Source organism: Rhinoraja longicauda, chromosome 1, assembly GCF_053455715.1.
Source record: "Rhinoraja longicauda isolate Sanriku21f chromosome 1, sRhiLon1.1, whole genome shotgun sequence".
In the NCBI taxonomy this organism is placed as follows: Eukaryota; Metazoa; Chordata; class Chondrichthyes; order Rajiformes; family Arhynchobatidae; genus Rhinoraja; species Rhinoraja longicauda.
Window position 1 is genome coordinate 65,916,139 of NC_135953.1, and position 25,236 is coordinate 65,941,374.

Below are 25,236 nucleotides of genomic sequence, written 5' to 3' on the forward strand. Positions count from 1 at the left end.
ATTTCCCATTGTGAAAGCAGTGCAGCTATTTTGCAATGCTCAGCAAGAACCATTTCAGTTCTTTTCTGTACAACTTACTGAGGAAACATTTAATGCAGGGACAAAAATGGTGCAAAATGTCCGGTTAACATTTATTATTGATACGATGTTTCACTTTTATTGATTGGATAACCGTTGCTGAGTAATCAGGAAGTTTGTATCTGCTATCCTTTAACCTCTGCTGAGTAACATGATTGGAAATGGGGAATATTCCCTCTGCCCAGAGACCATGCCTAAATTAGGCTTGATGCCAGACACAAAAAAACTGCAGATGCCAGAACCTGAAATGAAAATGAACTGCAGGAGGGACTTATATTGTCAGGTAGCATCTAGGAATAGGAAAGGACAGTTGGCATTTTGGATCGAGATCTATACTGTGGACTGAAAGAGTGGAGAGGAGATAATGTAAAGAGCTGAGTGGAGTGGAGCATGAATAGGGAAAGTTATAGGTGGATGCAGGTGAGGAGGAGTGGAATAGTGGATAGAGTCAGAGGGAGTTCAGCATGAGGAGACGAGAGAGGAGTTTGGATAACAAAAGAGTCTTGGACGTAATTGCTGGAGTTAACCAGCGGTGCAGATGATGGAATCTGATGGGAAAGGAGGATGGAGTATGGGATCAAATAAAGGAGATGGGTTGCAAAGATGGGAACAGTGAGGAGAGGGGATCTGATGAGATGAGTGTGTGTATGTGATGGCAGGTGGAGTGGGTGGGGAAGAAGCTGTGGGACTGATGGGGAGCTGGTTATCTGAAATTAGCAAATTAAATGTTCAAGCCATCAGATTGTAGACTACCAAGGCGGAATGTGAGGTACTGTTCCTCCAGTTTGCAATTAGCTTCACCAGAGGCCGAGGACAGACAGGTCAATGTGGGAATGTCGAGGGGATTTGAAATCGCTCGCAACCTAGAACTCCAAGTGGCCAAGGAGAACAGAGCACAGGCGCACAGCAAAGCAATCCCCTAGTTCCCAGACTACTACAGATCTGCCACCGATTTTCCGGCACCTTTGGTTACAGAGCCTTTCTGAAGAAGGGTCCCAGCCTGAAACATCATTCATTCTTTTTCTCCAGAGATGCTGCCTGACCCACTGAGTTACTCAAACACTTTGTGTCTAACAATGGTACAAACCAGCATCTGCTGCTCTTTATTTCTACATTCTATCTTTCTGGATTATCCATTTTGCTGGACTAACAGAGGTCACGGCCTCTGAGAGGAATCAAACTGTACTGGAACAGTCCGCTGGGCCGCCAAGGTTAGCGCCAAGGCCACGAAGTTAGCCTCGGGAGTTGGTTATGGGAACAGATCAGTCGGCTCCTTCCGGAAACGTTTTCCACAGCCCTGGTCGCGGGTGGCAAATACGACCCACTGACCGGCCACGGAAGTCCTGATGAGGTCGAGATCGACCGCTTAACCCGGCCTAGGCACCACATTTTTAGGGGGACGTCCGGTAGGGATTTCAAGTGCGCTCTCGGAATTTTGTCTGGATTAAAGTTGATGCCAAAAAATCGGTTGTCAAAAAATCAGTGGTGAACCTGTGGTAATTTAGTTATTGAGAAGAAATATTGCAATTCTTGCTGGTTCGAGTTTTGATTTTCCATGTGAGACATCAGCAGTAATTGTTTGGCACTTAGAATGTGTCCTGCAAATATTGAAGAGTAGTTGGCACTGAAGATGACTGAAGAGAGTCCAGAGGTGACCTTTCACTGAGCCTAGAGATGTTTGCTACAACAACATCTGTTATGCCTTTAGTATCCTTAGTCCTTTTGAAGCAAATTCAAAGAACAGTTCAGCTTTTCATATTGCAAATTAGTTTTATTCCTTTTATTTAAAGTGAGGTATATGTGAAAATAGCGGTGAAGTCACTGCATGATATATTTGATCATGGGTGTATTATTGTGCACATGGGTACAGTCTGTGAGGAACCTGGAATAAACTAAATCCATTTTTGGCATGCACCCTCTCCAGCATCACTTTGATCATCCCCTGAGCCATATTATTCACACATATTTACAGCCTCTAGTTCAATCTGCTAAAGACAAAACCCTGACATCAAAACATCTTCTTTCATCAGAGGGTCATGCTTGCTGCTCCGCCTTCCATTCCATGGCTCTCTTGTGCTCTGTGCTTTCCTATGGTTCTCTCTTTGCCGATCTCTTGCCAGTGTGCTGTGCTCCGTTCATTTCCTGGTTCTCCTCCAGGTTCCAGTAACCACACTCCACTTCTCTCACTTTACCTCCTAATCCCTCATCCCCCAAAAATGCCATGCCATACGAAGCTCCATGAAACTCACCCAGAATCCAGTGCAATTCAGGAATTTAACACATTTGTATTGACATAGGGCTTCTTTTGATAAGCAAGTTCTTCGATGCTCTTGATACTGTGTCATAGAATCATAGAATACAGTGTGAAAATAGGCCCTTTGGCCCAATTTGCCCACACCGAACAACATGTCCCATTTACACTAATCCCACCTGACTGTATTTGGCCCAGATCCCTCTAAACCTATCCTCTCCATGTACCTGTCTAAATGTTGCGATAATACCTGCCTCAACTACCTCCTCTGCAAGCTCGTTCCATACTCCCACCATTCTTTGTGGAATAAATGTTACCCCTCAGGTTCCTATTAAATCTTGTTCTCTGGTTCTCGATTCCCTACTCTGGGCAAGTTTTACTCTGTGCGTTTACCCGATCTATTCCTCTCATGATTCTGTACACCTCTATAAGATCACCCCTTATTCTTCTTGGAGTTAAAGTTTTGTTGGAATTATCCATAGTTTACCTTTATTGACAAACATCCATACCATGATTGGTGTGAACAAATGATAAAATCCATCTCCTTTCCTTTCATTTAGAAATCTGCTGTGCCAAGTTCTGAGGAATGATTCAATAGTTGATCATAATTTTCTCAAACCCAGACCTGAGAAATTCTTGAATTACTGAATTTGCCTTCATCAGTCAGAGTATTGAGTATAGAAGTTTGGAGGTCATGTTACAGTTATAAAAGATATTGGTGAGAATACATTTAGAATATTGTGTTTGGTGTTAGGCACCATGTAATTGGAAAGATGTTGTCAAGCTTGAAAGGCTTCAAAGGAAATTTATCGGGATTTTGCCAGGACTTGAGGGCCTGAACTATAGGGAAAGGTTGAGCATGCTAGGACTCTATTCTTTGGAGCGCAAGAGGATGAGGGGTGATCTTCTAGAGGTGTGCAAAATCATGAGAGGAATGGATTAGGTAAACACGCAGTCTTTTGCCCAGAGTAGGAGAGTCAAGAACCAGAGGACCTACGTTTAAGGTGAGGGGGGAAAGATTTAATGGGAACCAGAGGGGTAGCTTTTTTATACAAAGAGTGGTGGGTGTATGGAACGAGCAGCCAGATGAGGTAGTTGAGGCAGATACTATCGCAACATTAAGGAAATATTTGGACAGGTACAGGGATAGGATAGGTTTAGGGAGATATGGGCCAAAAGCAGGCAGGTGGACTAGTGTAGATGGGGCATGTTGGTCGGTGTGGACAAGTTAGGCTGAAGTGCCTGTTTCCGCGCTGTATGACTCTATGACTCTACTGGGTGTCAGACCTCGGGAACAATAAGAAATTATGCACATTTTTCCTCAGGTTGGTGAATGGGTTCCTCTCATCCAGAGATCTTGACATGAGCATATCCCAGAGGTGGCCATACTAATGCAGGCTTGCTGGAGGCAATGTTGTGGAGCTGCTTTGCCCAGTGGAAGACTCAGTGACACCTTGACATCTTTAATCAGAGGGTAGTTAATCTGTGGAGCTCATCGCCACAGAGGGCTGTGGAGGCCAAGTCAGTGGATATTTTTAAGGCCGAGATAGACAAATTTTGGATTAGGACGGGTGTCAAGGGTTATGGAGAGAAGGCAAGAACATGGGATTAGAAGGCAGAGATCAGCCATGATTGAATGGCGGAGTAGACTCGATGGGCCGAATGGCCTAATTTTACTCCTATAACTTGTGAACTTGTGACACTGGAGGTTGAGCAATTTATCCTCTTCGGTCTCTGTTTCCCTTTCTGAGACGAGACGTTATTAAATAGATCCTCTCTCACAAGTGACTGCAATGTTGCAATCACACTGGCGTTACCAAAGATACAATTGTGGCAAAAGTACAGCTCAAAAATGTTGCTCAACAGATACGGTGTAAAAGAACATGTTTGTTTACAAGGTATTGCTTTAAAGATTGTCCTGCTCAAAGTAATTCAGGTGTGAGAATGGAATTGTAAACGTAGTTTACTTTAGCTATTAAAAACCTTACAGGAGATTATAGGAAATGAACCGAGGTCCTACTTCTTCACTGAGGGAACGTACTGCATCTAATCCCATGGGACAAATGAGCAGTCCCTCTTCATTTTGCCCGCACCCAGGTCGGAGAATTTCTTGTGTTACAGGGCGTTAGGCTTTGAACGTGATTGTAATTCATGCACATTTTTTCTCAGGTGGTTGTGAACTATTTATTAGGGTGTCGTGCCACAGAGCTTCCACGTCGTGCCTTAGTGACTCCAAAAGGAAGGTATAGTTATGTTGTCTTGTGCCTGTGCATGATGCAGTGAAACATAGTAATGGGAATGAATGTCTGTGAATAATCTTTTGTTTTATCAGCCCTGTTCTAAATTTGACAGGAGGATTGCAGAGGCCGGCCTCTCCGAAGTCCGAATGTGACAGCAGGAAACAGCTCAAGGGCGAGAAAGGAATGGAAAGTGGGACCTCCTGCAACGAGCTCTCCACCTCCAGCTGTGAAAGCCAGTCGGAGGCCAGCTCTCCACAGGACAACGTCGCTTGTGTGGCGACGCAGCCTGCAACATCGCAACCTAATACCCTGACCCTGGATCGGCCTCCCAAGAAAGCCCACATTCAGAGGTTGCAACAGCCCGACAAACGCAGAAACAGTGAACTCTTTCAAACACTGATGAACAATTCCCGAGATATGAGCCTCTGCAAAAAGAAAATCAACGAGAAGCTGAGCGCTGAGGACGAAATGAAGGAATGCATCCAGGATTTCAGGAAGATCCAAATCCCCACCCAGTTTCCAGAACGCAAGCGCCCGTGGCAGTCTGAACTATTACAGAAATATGGACTTTAAAGTGTAAAAGGAGGACTTGCTACAGCTTGAGTAATGTTTGAAATTAAGGTTCTGTGGTTCTCATTCACCTGCTGTCTGTCTTATTCCTCCTGCCCTATCCATTAAATTGTGGTAAGATTGCAAGCAAAATGTCTTGAGAAGTTGATCGTGAAGAATTGTGGTTTTGTAGTCCACACCTGAGGAATGCATACAAAATTAACACATTGGATGTAATCTACTGACTGCTCATGGGTTAGCTTATAAATTTGATGTGGCACAATGCAGTCTGAGAAATAACAGTTGCAAAACTAATGGATTCTCCACCAGTGTATCGATGTGTCAGAAATGGTTATTCATGGCCTTAATGATTGGATGTGATGCACCTCTCGAAAACTTCAAAGGTTGTGTTCAGAGTCCCCTCCCTCCCAGATCAGAGCTGCCAGTGGTAGTCAGCTGCAGTTCAGTGACATTTCATGAAAACAAGTAATTACAATAATTTTAAAGATAAGAAATCACAATTTGGCTGTAGAACCCTTTGAATATTTGTTCCTAATTTAGCAATTTGAATAACGACAAAGACCAAATGCCAACTTTTAGTTTAGTTTAGTTTAGAGATACAGCACGGAAACAGGCCCTTCAGCCCACCCAGTCCATGCCGACCTGCAATCACTGCATATTAACGATACCTACGCCCATTAGGGACAATTTACACTTATACCAAGCCAATTAATCTACATCCCTGTACATCTTTGGAGTGTGGGAGGAAACCGAAGATCTCGGAATAAAACCACTTGGTCATGGGGAGAACGTACAAACTTCCTACTCCTTAATTTAATAGTTTGAATAAAGACGTGAAGACTAAATGCCAACTTTTAAAGTTCAAATACATTTGAATAATGCACAATTTTTCTTTTAAGTTTTAGCATTACGTTGTTTTAACAAAGTTAAGATAACGAACATGTTTTATTTTACCGAAATTCATTCTTTATCTGTTAAGATTGAAAAACAGCGCCTTTCAAAATTGCTAGTTTTGGAATGCGGGTGCCCTGGTTGCAAGCATGAAAGTGTTCTCTGTGTGTTAAGGATTTTTTTTGTTCCCAGGTCTGTTTCCAGGTGCAGTGGATTCCCAGCAAATAATGGAAAACCATTGTCACTTTGAAAATACCAATGAAGGAATCCACCAACTTTCCCACATGTTGTAGAGAAATCCAACTAGTTTGATTATCGGTGTATTCAAACCTTCCCCGGGACCAGCTTCCTTGTATTCCTACAAAGATAGTGTACTGCAGATACCTGACTATCCTGAGTTAAAATATTCAACGTGTTGGGCAGTATATGTGAAGAGAGAAACAGATAATGTTTAAGGTTGATTGCCTTTAACCTCTCCTGCCTTCCACTGTAATACGTTCCTCCCCTTTCATTCACTCCTGCCCACTCCCGAATCTCTAGATTTTAAAACCTGTTTAACTTTCCAAGTTTTTCCCAGTTCTGATGGAAGTTCGTTGTACTGTATATGTGTCAGTATGCCTTTGAGAACTGAGTGTGTCGTGTGGTATGACCTTGATATGTTATTGTGCCAGACGCTGCTGTTTAGCTGAGAATTACCGTCTTTAATAAAGATGTTATCTGTAACTCTACCACCCGTCTAATTACTCATGCTTACAAAACCATCAAAGCGTTCACAGACACCACATTGGCACTTTTGGGATAATTTTGCTCGAGGGAGTAACAGAAGTCAGCTATTATGTGGGGCGTGGAGAACAGTGTTCTTAAGATAGAGCAATGTTGATGGCAGTGGTTGGCATGGCTGAAACATTAGGAAGCCCGAAAGGTGCTCACGGACTTACCATTCATCCCATGCCAGAAATGACTGGAAATGTTCCTGAGTAGAAATTCCTCTGAAGATGTCCAGAATAAGGGGTGGCACAGTGGCGCAGTGGTAGAGTTGCTGCCTTACAGCACCAGAGACCCGGGTTTGATCCTGGCTACCTATGCTGCCTGTACGGAGTGTGTATGTTCTCCCTGTGACCACATACGTTTTCACTCAGTGCTCTGGTTTCCTCCCACACACCAAAGATGGATTTTTAAAGCAGTGATAGATATATTCTTGATTACTACAGGTGTCAGAGGTTATGGGGAGAAGACAGGAGAATGGGGTTAGGAGGGAGTGATAGATCAGCCATGATTGAATGGCGGAGTAGACTTGATGGGCCGAATGGCATAATTCTACTCCTATCCCTTATGACCTTATAAACTAAACTAAAAAAGTGCTGGAGCAACTCCACACATCCGGCAGCATATCTGGCAAACATGGATAGGTGACGATTGAGACCCAAAATGTTCTCCAGAAATGCTGCCTGACCTGCTGAGGTATCCAGCACATTGTGTCTTTTGTTGCCTCTGCGAACTGTTGTGCATGCGTACTTAGATACATGGATACATAGACAATAGGTGCAGGAGTAGGCCATTCAGCCCGTCGAGCCAGCACCACCATTCAATGTGATCATGGCTGATCATCCACAATCAGTACTCCATTCCTGCCTTCTCCCCATACCCTTTGATTCTGCTAGCCCTAAGAGCTCGATCTAACTCTCATTTTGAAAGCATCCAGTGAATCGGCCTCCACTGCATTCTGAGGCAGAGAATTCCACAAATTCACAACTCTCCGGGTGACACAAGTACTCAAGGGAGGCTTCCAGGATTCTTGGAGAACTATCTTGCGTGGTCTGCTGTGAGTGCACGGAGAGAAAGCTGCCAGTGATGGTGGTATGAATATATAACATTCTGGTGGAGAACAACTGACCAAGGGCATTCCACTTCAATAGTGTTGGCAAGCACCTGAGGGACTGTAGAAGTTGTTAGCTTAGCAATAGACAATAGACAATAGACAATAGACAATAGGTACAGGAGTAGGCCATTCGGCCCTTCAAGCCAGCACCGCCATTCAATGTGATCATGGCTGATCATTCTCAATCAGTACCCCGTTCCTACTTTCTCCCCATACCCCCTGACTCCGCTATCGTTAAGAGCTCTATCTAGCTCTCTCTTGAATGTATTCAGAGAATTGGCCTCCACTGCCCTCTGAGGCAGAGAATTCCACAGATTCACAACTCTGACTAAAAAGGTTTTTCCTCATCTCTGTTTTAAATGGCCTACCCCTTATTCTTAAACTGTGGCCCCTGGTTCTGGACTCCCCCAACATTGGGAACATGTTTCCTGCCTCTAAAATGTCCAACCCCTTAATAATCTTATACGTTTCGATAAGATCCCCTCTCATCCTTCTAAATTCCAGTGTATACAAACCTAGTCGCTCCAGTCTTAAACATAAACATCTCTGGCTCATACAGTGTTATTGTCAGGTATAAGGACCACCTTCACGTCTGTCTGGAAGTTCGATCCAATTATTTTTACCCGAGATACATCTCCTTTAAGGGCCTGTCCCACTTAGGCGATTCTTTAGACGACTGCCGGCGACTGTCAAAGTCGTAGCAGATCGCCAAAAAAATTAACCCTACGACAATGTCCACGACAATGCCTGCGACAAGCTAAGACAACCTATCACATAGGCGACGGCAATCTGACGACAACCGGCGACTCAGTCTTCGCTACCTAGGACGTCCACTACGAGAGGGACCACGGCAAGCTGACACAACCAACGAAAACCTGTACTTATGTGGAGGTGTCACAAGCACAACTCACACGTGAACAACCCGACAGCAAGGTCCGTCCAGTGAAATTTCTAGGTATATTTTGCATTCGTTTGAAGTGTCCGTTTAAAAGCAAAAGATTTTGGCATGCAGTTATCCATCTTTCATAGGAATATATTGTTTTTGAATAAAGTTGATTTTGGTGATTTAAAAAAAAATAGGTGTCGGAATTTATTGAATTTCTAAGTACTTTATCATGACATCTCATTTAAAGATTCTAGTTGCATTCATTTTGACCATTAAAATCAAACGCTGACACAAGGGCTGCGCTATGAGAACTCTTTTCATTCATTTATTTAGATCAATGAGGCAAACACATACACAGGCATTTCACTACGTTTATTAAAGGCCAAAGCTCACACAAAGACAGACACTACTACTGTCTGTCTATGTGTTTGCCTCATTGATCAAAATAAATGAATGAAAAGAGTTCTCATAGCGCAGTGCGTGTGTCAGCGTTTGATTTTAATGGTCAAAATGAATGCGACTAGAATCTTTGAATGAGATGTCATGATAAAGTACAGGTGACAACCTAGCAAACCTGGGGACAGCATGTGACAGCGCCCGCAATAAGCAACGATACCGAGAAATTTCATACCGAATGATTTCTCAGCGACGCGCCGAGATCCACTATGATTCTTTGAAGACTCCTCACGATCATGCCCGCGACACCCGGCGAACTGTCGGCGACAGCCTAGTCACCGGCAGTCGCCTTAAAATCGCCTAAGTGGGACAGGCCCTTTATTCTTCAATTGCAGATGGATGAGGAACTGCACAAATTAGAATAAAAATTGGGCTGAAGGAACATTGCTTCTGTGACATTCCCCCAAGGCAGATAAAAATAGACAATTACTTAATGAGTTTCATTGTACCTGTACCTCACCATACTTGTGCATATGACAATAAGCTCATGTCTGAAAAAGAGTTCAGACCCGAAACGTCACCAATTGCTTTTCTCCAGAGATGCTGCATGACCCATTGAGTTACTCCAGCTTTTTGTGTCTATCTTTGGTATAAACCAGTATCTGCAGTTATTCCTACAAATCTGACAATAAACTCAAATTTATTTGACTAAATAATCTTAAACTGAACTCATGATGATAGGGTGATCAATGCCAAGCTCAGAGGTTTCAGATTTATTCACTGCATATTTTGCTTCCTTCATATTTCAGCATGATCTATGTTAAGCCGTTTACCACAGTTAAATATTGACTCAGGGTGTCAGAGATATTTGACAATTAATATACACAAATATTTTATATTAACCACAAACTGCTGTATAAATCAACCCAAGGATATTTAAAGTTAGTGACAGGGAAATGCTGCAGGGGATCCCATGGTGTTTTTGTAATCAAAGAAATATCCTCTTCACCACAGGGACATGAAGGTACAATGGAAGATCGATGTCCTACTGAAATAAAACAAGTGTGCTTTTACACAGTACTAGTTTGTCTAGGATTCAGAATGAACGAGAATGGGCAGAGACCTATTTGGAATTAAAATGGTGGTTGTATTGAGTGAGATGGAGTTGACTAATGTTACTGAGCTTTCATCGGGTGCTTCAATATTTATTTCACAAAATGCTGGAGTAACTCAGCAGGTCAGGCAGCATCTCAGGAGAGAAGGAATGGGTGACGTTTCGGATCGAGACCCTTCTTCAGACTGAACAACTTTAAGCTGTGCCAAATCATTAAAATAATGATTATTTTAATGCATTATTAAAATAAGCTAACTTCAGAATCTGAAGAAGGGTGCCAACCCAAAATGTTGCCTATCCATGTCCTCCAGAGATGCTGCCTGACTACTGAGTTATTCCAGTATTTTGTGTTTTTTTATTATTATATGTGTTGCTATTTGAGACAGCTGTGTCTAAAGAGCACTTTACAGAGGCTTTGAGGTTAGTTTCTTTACAATCCTGTCCTTCACCAAGGAACTGTTTTTTAAAATTACAATGCTCCACAGTTTATATCTGTGTAGTCTGTCAAATTCCTTTGCCCCGATCAGATTTGGCACAGATTTATGTTTCCATTTCATCCTCTGGGGAGTTTAGCAATCTGCCAGCATGTGAAAGTAATAATGAAAATCCATTGCTGGCACGGATCCAAGAACGATTGACTAGCATTATATTTCCTTATCTACATAGGTTTTCTTGACTCCACCATAGGGTCTGCTGATGGGCTGATAAGTGTGAACTCAGCTGAGCTCGGCATCGTTTACCTTTCCTAGGACAGGTAGAGGAATAGGTTTAAGTTTAGTTTAGTTTAGTTTAGTTTAGAAATACAGCCCAGAAACACTGGGTCGACCAGCGATCCCCATTTATTAACACTATCCTACATCCACTGGAGACAATTTTTACATTTACCAAGCCAATTAAGCTACATACCTGTATGTCTTTGGAGTGTGGGAGGAAACCGAAGATCTCGGAGAAAACCCACGCAGGTCACGGGGAGAACGTACAAACTCCATACAAACAGCACCCGTATTCGTGGTCAAACCTGGGTCTTCGGCGCTGCATTCGCTGTAAGGCAGCAACTCTACTGCTGCTCCACCGTGCTTTAGGTTTACTATTGCCATGTGTACCGAGGTACAGTAAAACACTTTGTTTTGCATGATATCCAGTCAGATGAGACAATAAAATGAGAAAAATGGAAGATACAGAGTGTAGAATGTAGTTCTCACCGTTGTAGCACATCAGTTGCATAGACAAAGTCCAATGTTCTCAATGGGATGGAGATAAATCGGACGGTACCCCAGCTTATAGATGGACCATTCAGAAGCCTCATAAATGGGGGAAATGCTATTCCTGAGTCTGTTGGTATGCACGTTCAAGCTTCTGTATGCTTTACCCAACAGGAACAGGGAGAAGAAGGAATGACTGGGGTAGGACATCTTTGATTATATTGGCTGCTTTCCAAGGCAGCGTGAAGTGTAGATGGATTCAGTGGTGAGATGAGGGGCCAGAGGGGTAGGTCAAAGTTATGAGATTGGAAGAGATTGATTTATTGAGATAGAACATGGAAACATGCCCTAAGGCCCACTGAGTCCATGCTGACCATCACGCATATTATTCCGATTTATTCACAAAATGCTGGAGTAACTCAGCAGGTCAGGCAGCATCTCGAGAGAGAGAGAGAAGGAATGGGTGACGTTTCGGGTCGAGACCCTTCTTCAGATATTATTCCACTCTGTTGCACTGGGGGGCAATTTACAGAGACCAATTAACCTAAAAACCCACATGTCTTTGGGATGTGGGAGGAATCCGGCACACCTGAATGAAATGCAAGTGGTCATAGGGAGAATGTGCAAACATCACACAGACTGTGGTTGAGATCAGGATCAAACCCGGAGATCTGGTGGTTCTTCTTTCGTGTCCTTCATCCATGTTTCAAATGTTACATCACTGTCATCGTCCGTCCTGAAAAGGGTGCAAGCTTCCGGCGACAATCAGTGGGAGCCATCACTTGTACAGTAGATGATGGTGGTAGCAGAGTTAGCTCAGGACACTTCCAGTTTCCAGCCTCGCGACGTGGAAGCTTCTGCTATGGGGCCATCTGGTGCTGTGAGGCAGCAGCTCTACCAGCTGCACCACTGAGCTGTCCTACATGGATTCGTGGAATAATCAGTAAGGGTGCTCTGACCATCACACTGGAAGATTGTCAAGATGGTAGCATTAGGAGATTGTAGATGTACTAGAAGTCAGGGGGTAAATGGTGAAGGTGAACAACAGAGGCCAGGGTGCTCATGGAGATCAATTACTACTTGTATGTGGTAATTGGAAAGAGTGAGGTGTGGTACAAACTTGGGTTTGGATTACTGGGTCATTTCTAGGATGCAGCCATCACTGGCCAGGGCATGAACTGGAGGGAGAGAGGACTGGAAACAAAGTAGGTGACACATTCTTGTAGGAAGAGGAGATCCACCAGCATTACTGCACCTGGAGTGGACATCTCATCTATGGCGTGCATACCATCGCAGCTGAGGAAATCACAAAGGTCAAGAATTTCATCATTTGATATGCATGTGTAAATATGTAAGTTATGGCATTCCTTAATGTGTGTAATGGTTTATGGTCTGTATGGGTTTTTTAAAATGCAAGCAATGTTTTTTTTAGTTTAGTTTTGAGATACAATGTGGAAACAGGTGCTTTGGCCCTGGTCCGCACCGACCAGCAATCCCCGTAGCACTATCCGACACTCTAAGGACAATTTTCAATTCTTACCAAAGCCAATTCAGGTGGTACGGTGGCGCAGTGGCGGAGTTGCTGCCTTATAGTCAGAGACTCGGGTTCTGTCTGTACGGAGTTTGTACGTCCCCCCGTGGGTTTTCTGCGAGATCTTCGGTTTCCTCCCACACTCCAAAGACGTACAGGTATGTAGGTTAATTGGATTGGTGTATGTGTAAATTGTTCCTCATTGTGTGGGATAGTGTTAATATGTGGGGATCACCTGAACACTTTTGAAGAATTGCACCCCATTTAAACCCTTCACGCTATGATTTTCCCAGTCTATATTGGGAAAGTTAAAACCCCCTACTACAACATTATTTGACCTGCAGCTGTCTGCAATCTCCCGGCACATTTATTCTTCTAATTCCCTTTGACTATTCGGGTGTCTGTAGTAAACCCCCAACAAGGTGATCATCTCTTTCTTGTTCCTCAGCTCCACCCATATCGCCTCACTAAATGAACCGTCCGTAATGTCACCTCTGAACACAGCCATGACATCCTCCTTAACCAACAATGCAACCCCCCCCTCCTCTTTTTACCTCACCCCTGTCTCTCCTGATTTTCATTTTATGTATTCAATGAAACAAACTAACCCATACATTAACATAATATTGGAACAAACCGAGGGGTGGCACAGTGGTGCAGCGGTAGAGTTACTGTCTTACTGTGTAGGAAGGAACTGCAGATGCTGGTTTAAACCGAAGATAGACACAAAAAGCTGGAGTAATTCAGCGGGACAGGTAGCATCTCTGGAGAGAAGGAATGGGTGACGTTTCAGGTCAAGACCCATCTTCAGACTGTGCTTACTGCCTTTCTGCACCAGAGACCCAGGTTCGATCCTGATTATGGGTGCAATCTGTACAGAGCTTGTACATTCTCACTGTGACCACGTGGGATTTCTCAGAGTGCTCTGCTTTCCTCCCAGACTCCAAAGATGTACAGGTTTGCAGGTTACTTGGCTCCTGTTAATTGTAAATTGTCCCTAGTGTTAGGATGGTGCTAGTGTACAGGGTTATTGCTGGTCTGCGTGAACTCGGTGGGCCAAAGAGCCTGTCTCTCTAAGGATTAAAGTCTAAAGTCATAGGATACATAGTTTGGTGAAGGACCAAGAAAAGCTGAACACTCATTGGAAATGTTTATTGAGGTCTGAACCTCTATATCAGGAGCTGCTTATCTGAGGAAGGCTCCCGACCTAAAACATCACCTATCCACATTCTCCAGAGATGCTGGCTGACCCGCTGAGTTACTCCAGCACTTGTGTCCATTTGTGTAACCAATATCTGCAGTTCCTTTTTTCTACATATATTTATAAAGTGCTTGTATTGAATGTGTCGGTATTTTAAACTGTCCCCTTACTTGTGTGCATTGAAGATCCCATGACACTATATTAAAGAAGAGAATCAGTTATCCCTTATGCTCTACAACCATTTATCCTACAATCAACATAATAAAAAAATCAGATTATCTGTCCATTATCTCATTGATGTTTGCAAGATCTCGTTGGGCATAAATTGACTGCTGTGTTTCCTTCATTACAACTGTGACCACATGACTGAACAATTTGATTAGATGTGAAGCAGTTTGGGACATTATGTGACTGCTAAAGGCACTGTGCAAGTTAAAGTTTTCTTTAGTCCTGAGAAGTGAGAAGAGAATTTAAGCCTGGCTCTGTAATGAGTAATTACATGTGTGAGGCAGATGATTGAGGCAGAAAGTTGTGTTTACAATTGGCTTTATCTTGTCTGAACTAAGTACATCAACAATACTTATACTCAAGATAGACCCAAAAAGCTGGAGTAATTCAGCAGGACAGGCAGCGTCTCTGGAGAGGAATGGGTGATGTTATGGGTTGAGACCCTTCTTCTGACCTCGACCCGAAACCAGAGATGCTGCCTGACCCGCTGAGTTACTCCAGCTTTTTGTGCCTATCTTTGGTTTAAACCAGCTTCTGCAGTTCCTTCCTACAATATACCCATTTTGTCAAGGACTTGTCATTTGCTTCTTTCCTCAGCTGCTACATCCCCCTACAAACCAGAATTTAAAAGTGCTAAACCTGACGAGCTTCAAAAACTGAACTGAGAACAAAATGAAATAAAAAAATGTGGAGAATTATATTTCAATGTAAGTACAGGAACTGCAGAGGCTGGTTTACAAAAAAAAAGGCACAGTACTGGAGTAACTCAGTGACTTAGGCAGCATCTCTGGAGAACACGGATAGATAATGTTTCGGGTCAGGAACCTTCTTCAGGCAGTTACTCCAACACTTTCCGTATGCATTTCATTGCAGGGCGGTTTTTTTCATGGTTTCGTTTCATCTCTAGAATTTCAAACATTTTGATCTAGAAAGCTAATGCACTTGAAAGCATGGGGAATTATAATTTCCTGTTCATGTTATTCCAGGTAGCAAGTTAAATCTGTGCTGGATTGCTAACACAATAAGTCACTCTTGCATATGGTAATATCTAAACAATTAATACCTTGCTTGGAGAGAGAGAAATTAAGCATTTCTAACACTAGTTAGAGATTGGAATTCTTAAAGGGGAGCTTTAAACAAAGGGAAACATGTCTGAAAACATAACAGACTTACTGATTGAACCTTTACGTTCAATTTGCTTCTGTGGAGACCATGATTTGGAGAGTGAGATGCAAGTGTCCTTCTATCGTTTTCTCTGCATAACTCTGAATGGAAGCGGCATAGTGGCATTGAGATAATAGACAATAGACAATAGACAATAGACAATAGGTGCAGGAGTAGGCCATTCAGCCCTTCGAGCCAGCACCGCCATTCAATGCGATCATGGCTGTTCACTCTCAATCAGTACCCTGTTCCTGCCTTCTCCCCATACCCCCTCACTCCGCTATCCTTAAGAGCTCTATCCAGCTCTCTCTTGAAAGCATCCAACGAACTGGCCTCCACTGCCTTCTGAGGCAGAGAATTCCACACCTTCACCACTCTCTGACTGAAAAAGTTCTTCCTCATCTCCGTTCTAAATGGCCTACCCCTTATTCTTAAACTGTGGCCCCTTGTTCTGGACTCCCCCAACATTGGGAACATGTTTCCTGCCTCTAATGTGTCCAATCCCCTAATTATCTTATATGTTTCAATAAGATCCCCCCTCATCCTTCTAAATTTCAGTGTATGCAAGCCTAATTGCTCCAGCCTTTCAACATACGACAGTCCCGCCATTCCGGGAATCAACCTAGTGAACCTACGCTGCACGCCCTCAATAGCAAGAATATCCTTCCTCAAATTTGGAGACCAAAACTGCACACAGTACTCCAGGTGCGGTCTCACCAGGGCCCGGGACAACTGTAGAAGGATCTCTTTGCTCCTATACTCAACTCCTCTTGTTACGAAGGCCAACATTCCATTGGCTTTCTTCACTGCCTGCTGTACCTGCATGCTTCCTTTCAGTGACTGATGCACTAGGACACCCAGATCTCGTTGAACATCCCCTCTTCCTAACTTGACACCATTCAGATAATAATCTGCCTTTCTATTCTTACTTCCAAAGTGAATAACCTCACACTTATCTACATTAAATTGCATCTGCCATGTATCCGCCCACTCACACAACCTGTCCAAGTCACCCTGCAGCCTTATTGCATCTTCCTCACAATTCACACTACCCCCCAGCAAAAAAAGAATTGTCCCTAGTGTGTATGATAGAGTTGGTGCCTTGCAGCGCCAGAGACTTGGGTTCGATCCTGACAATGGTGCTGTCTGTATGCAGTTTGTACGTTCTCCCTGTGACTGTGTGGGGTTTTTCCAGGTGCTCCAGTTTCCTCCCACATTCCTGAGACGTAAATTGGCTTGGGTAAAAAAAAGAATTGTCCCGAGTGTGTATGATAATGGTAATGTACGGGGTGATCGCTGGTCAGCGCAGACTTGGTGGGGCGAAGGTCCTGTTTCGATGTTGTATCTCTGAAGTCTACGGTCTAAACTTTGAATGACTGGAATCCATAATCCTAGCCTGCAAGGGTTGTGGAAGCAAATTCAATGGGAAATTGAAAGGGTTCTTAAAAAAGATTAAAAATTGTGTTTATCTGGAAATATGAGGGGAATGGAACTGATTGTTTTGCTCAGAGCAAATGGCCTCCTTTGATATATACAATAGGAAGTATCACCACATGGATCAACGGCCATCAATGAAACTGGGGGATTAGATTTTGACTGAAAATATCCATTGAACAGTTTATTGCAATGTAACTGATTGTGTAGTGTTAACTCCCAGTCTCTCTTTGCTCCCACATATTAGCCAATTGCACACCCATTTTGTGCATGAAAAATGATGGGCTGATCAAATTGTTAAGGCCTTGTGTCATTTTGTGATGATTTAGTTAAGTGTTCACATTGTATCTTTCTGGCCTTTATTTATTTGATTTTAGTTCTTAATTTTTACTTAAGGTTTGATTGGTTTTCTTTTCAGATTTGAATGAAATAAATTTAAGCCAACTTTCAAAAGTATAAGGCATCAAAAGACAACATTAGTTGTTTCCTTTTATTTTCAAAGTATATGTGATACATCGGTACAATGATGCCTTCAAATCAAACAGAATTTATTCCACAACATCAAAGGATTGTTTGTGTGGTCCATAAAATTTCTAAAACATTTTCAGCTCATCCAGTCTTAATTTTCAAGCAAAGATAGCAAGCTGTGTTGCCACGGTTACAGAGAGCCTAGAGCAACGTGTCAGAAATACCAAAACATCTACAACAATCCGAGGGGAAAAAAATGATTCCCTGAATCAAATCAATTTACTTAAGATATTTTCATGGCATTTTAAATGATTTTATTATTTCAATTCCAAACTCTTCGTATCAACTAATGAACAAAAACACGGTAGCGCAGCGGTAGAGTTGCTGCTTTACAGCGAATGCAGCGCCGGAGACTCAGGTTCGATCCTGACTACGGGTGCTGCACTGTAAGGAGTTTGTACGTTCTCCCCGTGACCTGCGTGGGTTTTCTCCGAGATCTTCGGTTTCCTCACACACTCCAAAGACGTACAGGTATGTAGATTCATTGGCTGGGTAAATGTAAAAATTGTCCCTAAATTGTGTGGGATAGTGTTGATGTACGGGGATCGCTGGGCGGCACGGACTTGGAGGGCCGAAAAGGCCTGTTTCCGGCTGTATTATATATGATATATGATATGATAACATTGATCCTCTGCCACAATGGACCAAAGGTAAAACACACTAGTGGTTGGAATCATATCTTACACAAGAAGGATCTGGTTGCTGGATATCAATTATCTCAACCCTGGAGCATTTATCCTGGGCAAACGTCCGAACATCTTCAATTGCTTCTTTAATGAGCTTCTTTCCATTATAAGGGCAAGTGTAGATATTTGCTATTGATCACACAATGTTCAATTCCAAAGGCAACTCCTGGAAAATGCAGCAGCCCATATATATTGAAAGTATGGTCAATTCACCATTAACAACTGGATGATACAGGATGAAACCATCTGCAGTTTCTCAGTCAGAAGACACTGTTGTCAAGAAACACATCCCTGCTGGGTAGTGCTGAACATGCTACATAACCATGCAAGTAACTCGTATTGTCTATGAGTTGAGTAGAGTCATAAAGTCATAGAGCTGTTCTAGGTACTCAGTTGTTGGCACGTTGAAATCATTTACTGACTGTGTTGGAGCAAAACCAACTGCTTATTGCATTTTCCCTAAAGCCATGGACACAGAAGTTGAGGAACTCAGAACTTCTCCCGGCAGTTCAATTTACTGTGACAACCATGCACTTTTGTGGTCAACTGAGGGAGGAAGTTTGTATTATGCTTTTTACGACCACATGTCAGCACACAAATAGGTTGAAAGAGCCAACGGCGTGAATAAAAGGATCCTAAAGAAGATAGTAAATGGAACTGGAAATAGATGGTAACCTGTCAGGAAAGTGCTTGTGCAAGAAGTCAGTGAAGTACAGCTTTAAAGTAAAAGGCATGCAGAGAGATGCAACTATCCATGCACCTATTTGAGACCCGCTTTGACCAGGCTGATGTAGATGCAAGGAACTACACAAGCTGGTTTGCAAAAAGAGACTCAAAGTGCTGGAGTAAGACAACGGATCAGGCAGCATCTCCGCAGAACATTGATGGTGACAGATTTCAGCTTGGGACCCTTCTTCAGACTGATTGTAATGGGGGGGAGGGGACAAAGCTGGGGTGGCAGCTTGGGTAGCTTATAACCCAACGGAAAGGACAATACATTGTTCAACTTTACGTAATTTACCAACAACAACTCCTTCCCCCTTTCCCGTCCCATTCCACCTATATTCCTCCCTGTGGCTCCACATTTCATGCCTCTTCTCTCCGTATCTCAAAGCCTTTTGTCTTTCATTCTTTGACCTTTGTCCATGCATCTGCCAGTCAAAGCCTCCCTTATCTATATCTACATATAAATTACCAGGCTTTGTTTCATCGCAACCTCTCTTCCAGCTCTCTCCCCTAATGTAAGAATGGTCCTGACTTGAAATGCCGACTTGTTCATGTTCGCCAGTGATGCTGCCAGACCCATGGAGTATCTACCTCCTATTGCAATCAGTCTGAAGAAGGGTTCTGACCTGACTCGCTGAGTTCCTTCAGCTCTTTGTGTTTTGCTAGTTTCTGGCATCTGCAGTTTCTTGTATCTCTGGCAGTCATGCTTTGCAGCTATTCTTGCAGCCCAGGAATTGTATATCTGGCTGATCATAATTGGGCTAAACTGGAGTAGTGAGTATATGGGGTGCTTTGTATTACCCTGTATAATATTATGAAAAACAAATAGAATACTTTGGGGTGTTGCCAGGACTGAGGATACTGGGGATGTTGCCTGGGCTCGAGGTTCTGAGTTACAGGGAAAGATTGGGCAGGCTAGGACTTTATTCTATGGAGCTTGGGAGGCTAAGGGGTGATCTTATTGAGGTGTATAAATCATGAGAGGGATAGATATGGTGAACATACAGTCTTTTACACAGGGTAAGGGAATCAAGAACCAGAGTTTATACCCTGGGTGTGGGGATCAAGAACCAGAGAACAAAGTTTAAGTTGAGAGGGAAAGATTTATTAGGAATCAGAGTGGCAACGTTTTCACTCAGAGGGTATATCAAATGAGCTGCCAATGGAAGTGTTTGGGGCAGGCACTCTTACAACATTTAGATTACATTTGGACAAGTACATGGATATGAGAAATTAAAAGTGATATGGGCCAAATACAGGCATATGAGTTACACCTTAAACAGTTGTCTTTGCCAGCATGGACAAGTTGGACTGAAGAGCCATCCATACTGTATAACTCCATGAATATATGACTAATAGGTTTGGTTTTTGTAGGAGCAAATGGAAAGGCCACACAGAGTTGGTGTTTGAAGTAATGGGCAATTTATTAAAACTAGTGCGCACCAGGAGATCAGTCAAAGCTGTATTCTGGTACAGCTTTTACATTCTCAGCTGATAAGATTATACAGAAGACAGACACAAAATGCTGGAGTAACTCAGCGGGACAGGCAGCGTCTCTGGAGAGAAGGAATAGGTGATGTTTCGGGTCGAGACCCTTCTCCTGATGCAAGTGTCTCGACCCGAAAGATCACCCATTCCTTCTATCCAGAGATGCTGCCTGTCACGCTGAGTTACTCCAGCATTTTGTGTCTATCTTCGGTTTAAACCACCATCTGCATTTCCTTCCTACGAGATTACACAGAAACCTCATTGACAGTAAAACTAGGTCTTGACTACAGAATGGAGGTTCCAGAAAGACTTAATTAGGTAACAAATTAGATTTTGATTACAGAATAAAATGATTATCTGCAAGTCTAACTTTATTGACAGTGGATCCAATTTTCTGTTGCAACGAAGGGTGCACACTATATATAACATGATCAATGAAGCCCCTGAAACTTGGGTGTCGTCACTGCTGCATTCCATGTCTCTACATTGAGGCTTTTTCTGCAGTTCCCTATCACCATGATAGCACCATCCACATCCCTATTTACTAGTTATCAGCCCTCACTCTACTTTCCCCAACAACAGTTTTGATGGAGTAGATGCAGAGGGAATGGTTCGACTTGTGGGGAAGAGGCCACCAATGTAAATCCCACTGAGAATTTAAAGGAATTTCCTTTATTCAAAAAAAGATAAGATGTGAAAATTGGTGCCAGCAATTGAAGCGAATACTATAAAATTATTCAACAGATGATGGCATATGAGTGAGAAATGATTTGTGATCAATGAGATGAAATGAAGAAGATGGATGGAGGCTCAAGTGCAGTATTAACTCTCGCCTGGATTACATAGGTGAATGAAATAGCTTGTTTCTGTGTTCGATATGTTATCTCCTCCTATGTAGTTATGCACTCTGACTACAGAACTACTATCAAGATAAATAGGAATGGGGGAATAGAAGCAGGAGTAGGCGATTCTGTCCTTGTCCTCACTCCACCATGAAATGGGATCATGCCAATTACTTACCTCAGCTCCATATTATTAAGCTAACAACAAATCCCTTGATCCCCTTTATACTAATCTATAACTTAAGTTTACTCAGTGACTGAGTCTCTACAATGCTCTTGAATCATTACTTCCAAAAATTCACCTCTCTTGGTAAAGTATATTTCTTCTCATCCCAGTCCCAATTGCTAATTTTGGATTTAGTTTTAGATACTCCAAATAGGAGAAACATTGACCCCCCTACCACCCTGTCAATCCCTTTGGAATTTTCTATTCCTAACTGATATCTGCTCCATCCTTCCAAACTCAAAATTATAAAGACCCAGTCTACTTAATGTCTCCTTGTAGGATAAGGCTGTTTTCCTGGAATCTGATGGACCTCTGTTGGAATCTTCATTGTCCTCGCATTGCAAGGATGTTATTCCTTAACCAGGGAGACCAGATCTGTATAAAATATTCCAGGTCCAATCTCACCAGGACCCTAAATAACTTCATGCTGTTGGCTCTATTCTTTTATTGAAAATCACCTTACAGGAAAGGCTAACATATTATTTGCCTTAGATAGACTTGGTGAGCCGAAGGGCCTGTTTTCAACACTGTATCACTCACTCAATCAGTCAATGAATCACCTCCATTGAAGACTCAGTGAAGGACCTCCTGCTGTCTGTCAATTTGAGTTTCTCTCACCAACACGTAAGAATTTGGGGCAGAGCTTCTTCTTCCTCTTCAGCCTTGGATAATTTAAGGACTTGAGTGACTGCATGGCTGGTGTTGGATATTCAAAAAGGTCATGGACACTGAAAATTATCAATAAAACATTTCAAAAATGAAAGCTTACTACAAAACTAAAGTTACAACATAATCCTTTTCTGTCTTTGCATTTGGAGAAGAGTTCAGTTTAACCAACTTTTAGTTTAGTTTAATTTAGTTTAGTTTAGTTTAGCTTACATTAGTTTAGTTTAGTGATACAGCATGGACACAGGATCTTCAGTCCACTGAGTTCCTGCTGACCAACGATCACCCGTACACTATTTCTATTCTACACACTAGAGGAAATGTACAGAAGCCAATTAACCTACAAACCTACAGTTTTTAGAATGTGGGAGGAAAACAGAGCACCGAGAGGAAACCCACGCGGTCACAGAAAGAACGTGCAAACTCCGTACAGTCAGCACCCATAGTCAGGATCGAACCTGGGCCTCTAGCGCTGTACGGCAGCAACTCTACCCCTGAGCCAGTGTGAGAGAATGCAAAATCAGGATTTTTAGTCTAGTCTTATTTAATGTTCTTCATGCTGTCACTTTTTTCTGCTGAGAAATTTAAATGGAATTTCAACAGTGAAGTGGTGGTAGGGATGATTATTTAAGGTTTACCATTGCTATCAAGGAGTTGTATGCTGTAGTATTGCCCGTGGTTACAGTGAATCAATCCATGAGCTGACTGTTGTGAATCTATGGGCATTAATGCAGTTGCTTTTTTGCTCCTATTTACCTCAGCAACTGGAAACTGCAAGGTGAGAGGGGGTTTAACAGCCTGGGAGATGTTTAGTTTTCTCCAGTAAACATATGTGCTGCCTGAGGAAACACATGCACAATTCATCTTCACATCAATGTTAGTGAGACTGTGGTAAGGTTATAATCAAACTGGACATTGCAGAAAGAAAAGGTCATTTCTCTGGCTGTGCAGATCTGACTGATATTGGATTGCCATAGCTGGGAAAATCAAAGCTTCTGCGCCCAACCAGGGCCTTCTGCTGGAAGCAAGTTTGTACAGGAATAGAAAAACACCTCAGAACAGCTAGCATACTTAAAGAATGATCAAAACACAACATCCTGGAGGAACTCGACGGATCAGGCAGCATTTGGGGAAGAAATGACAGGGGATGTTTTGGGTCGGAACCTTCAAAGAATGATCGCATGTACAAACCATAAGAAGATTTACCGGAGTCACTGTACCCCCTCAAACATTCATCTCCCCAAAGCAAATGTAACGATTTTGAAGAGAGAAAATTGAAGAAAAGTCCCTCAGAGTGTAATTGCACCGCTCTGGAAATTCTAATTATTTATCCCGGTCACCATGCATAGTATAGGAAAAAATAATCCGAGCCTCCAACTTCATTGTAGAACGGTATATGGTATATGGATAGGAAAGGTGTACAGAGATATGGCCAAACACAAGCAAATGGGACTGTTTTGGATGGAACACCTTGACCAGTATGGACTAGTTGGGCTGAACGGCTTTTCCCTGTGCAATATCATTCTATGGCAATGAAAAGTTGTTATATTTCTGATAAAAGTACAAGATTTATACTTTTAACATTTAATATTGAATTAAGATTGGATCATGCTGATCATTTGATACACGAATTGCAATAAATATGCGAGCTACTGTTACAAAATATTATAGCATCACTCAACGGACAAAGTTGACGTCCTTCAGAAAGGAAGATGCTACACTTTGTGCTGTGAACTATGCTTATACATCCCATTTATAAGTGAGTTTGCTTTGTGAAACTTTAAGAACTTTGAACCATTTACCATCCAGATCACAATCCTCTGTAATCCATGTGGCCTGCATTTTTAGGAAGCTATTGAGAGCAATTCCTAATTGAAATAAACTATTTGCAGGTGAAAACCTGGCTCTGATTTTAAATGCATGATGGGCGGTAAATTCCCAACTAGGAAGCAGACCAAGCGAATTTATCCAACCTTATCTTCTGTATCCACTGTTCCAGTTGTGGACTCCTGTATATCGGCGAGACCAAGCGCAAGCTCGGCGATCGTTTCACTGAACTCCGCTTAGTCCGCCTAAACCTACCTGATCTCCCAGTTGCTCAACATTTTAACCCCCTCCCATTCCCACACTGACCTTTCTGTCCTGGGCCTCCTCCATTGTCAGAGTGAAGTCCAGGGCAAATTGGAGGAAGAGCACCTCATATTTCACTTGGGCTGCTTACACCCCAACTGTATGAACATTGACTTCTCTAACTTCAAGTAACCCTTGCTTTCCCTCTCTCTCCATCCCCTTCCCCTTCCCAGTTCTCCGACTACTCTTACTGTCTCCGAATACATTTTATCTCTGTACCGCCCACTCCCCTGACATCAGTCTGAAGAAGGGTCTTGACCCGAAATGTCACCTATTCCTTCTCTCCAGAGATGCTGCCTATCCCACTGACTTACTCCAGCATTTTGTGTCTATCCTAGGAAATCTGGGATTTTTTCAGCCTAGTGGATCTCAATAGCTCTTTTTCCACCAAATTTATCACTGTGAACAAGCAATTGTAATTGGCCAGCAAGAAAGAGGTTAACAGTGGGGAAACAAACACAGGGCCCTGTACTGCCGGGTATCATGTAGAGTATCCTTAAGCATATCCTTAAGTTTTTATCTTTGTGTTTGTTCATGCTGTGATCTTGGATAACAACACAACAATGCAGTAGGCAGTCTGGAACATACACTCTGCCATTTTAAAGCCTGGACTCACAGCTATTTTTCCCCTCCCCCTCCCCTTCAACATATATTCCTTTATCTAGCTTCACAATTCGCAGCTCTCCAATCCATTTGTCTCACACCTTCTGCCTTTTCATCTCTGGCTTTTGTCCAAACATCTGTCGCAAATTCCTGCTCAATTACATCCACTCCCCTCATTCAACTGGCGTTGTTCAGTCCCTGCTCTCCTCTTCCAGCTTTCTTTCCAATCTGAGGAAGTGTCCCGACCCAAAACATCACCTATCCATGTTCTCCAGA

The 25,236-nt window shown here is 42.7% G+C and overlaps 1 protein-coding gene across 5 annotated transcripts in view; it reads left to right on the top strand.

Annotated features, from left to right (window-relative positions):
* The window catches only part of LOC144593493 (BTB/POZ domain-containing protein KCTD8-like), a 192,177-nt gene extending 185,455 nt beyond the window's left edge, over nt 1-6,722 (top strand). For 2 of the 5 annotated variants that reach the window (XM_078399152.1, XM_078399160.1), the window contains 2 exons: nt 4,499-4,572; nt 4,682-5,019. In XM_078399152.1, the coding sequence (XP_078255278.1) occupies nt 4,499-4,572; nt 4,682-4,882 (275 nt within the window). In that variant the 3' untranslated portion in view covers nt 4,883-5,019. Of the gene's footprint in view, nt 1-4,498; nt 4,573-4,661 lie in introns of all 5 variants that reach the window. The other 3 variants (XM_078399170.1, XM_078399186.1, XM_078399141.1) reach the window with 3 other exon arrangements.
* Nucleotides 6,723-25,236: the final 18,514 nt, after the last annotated feature.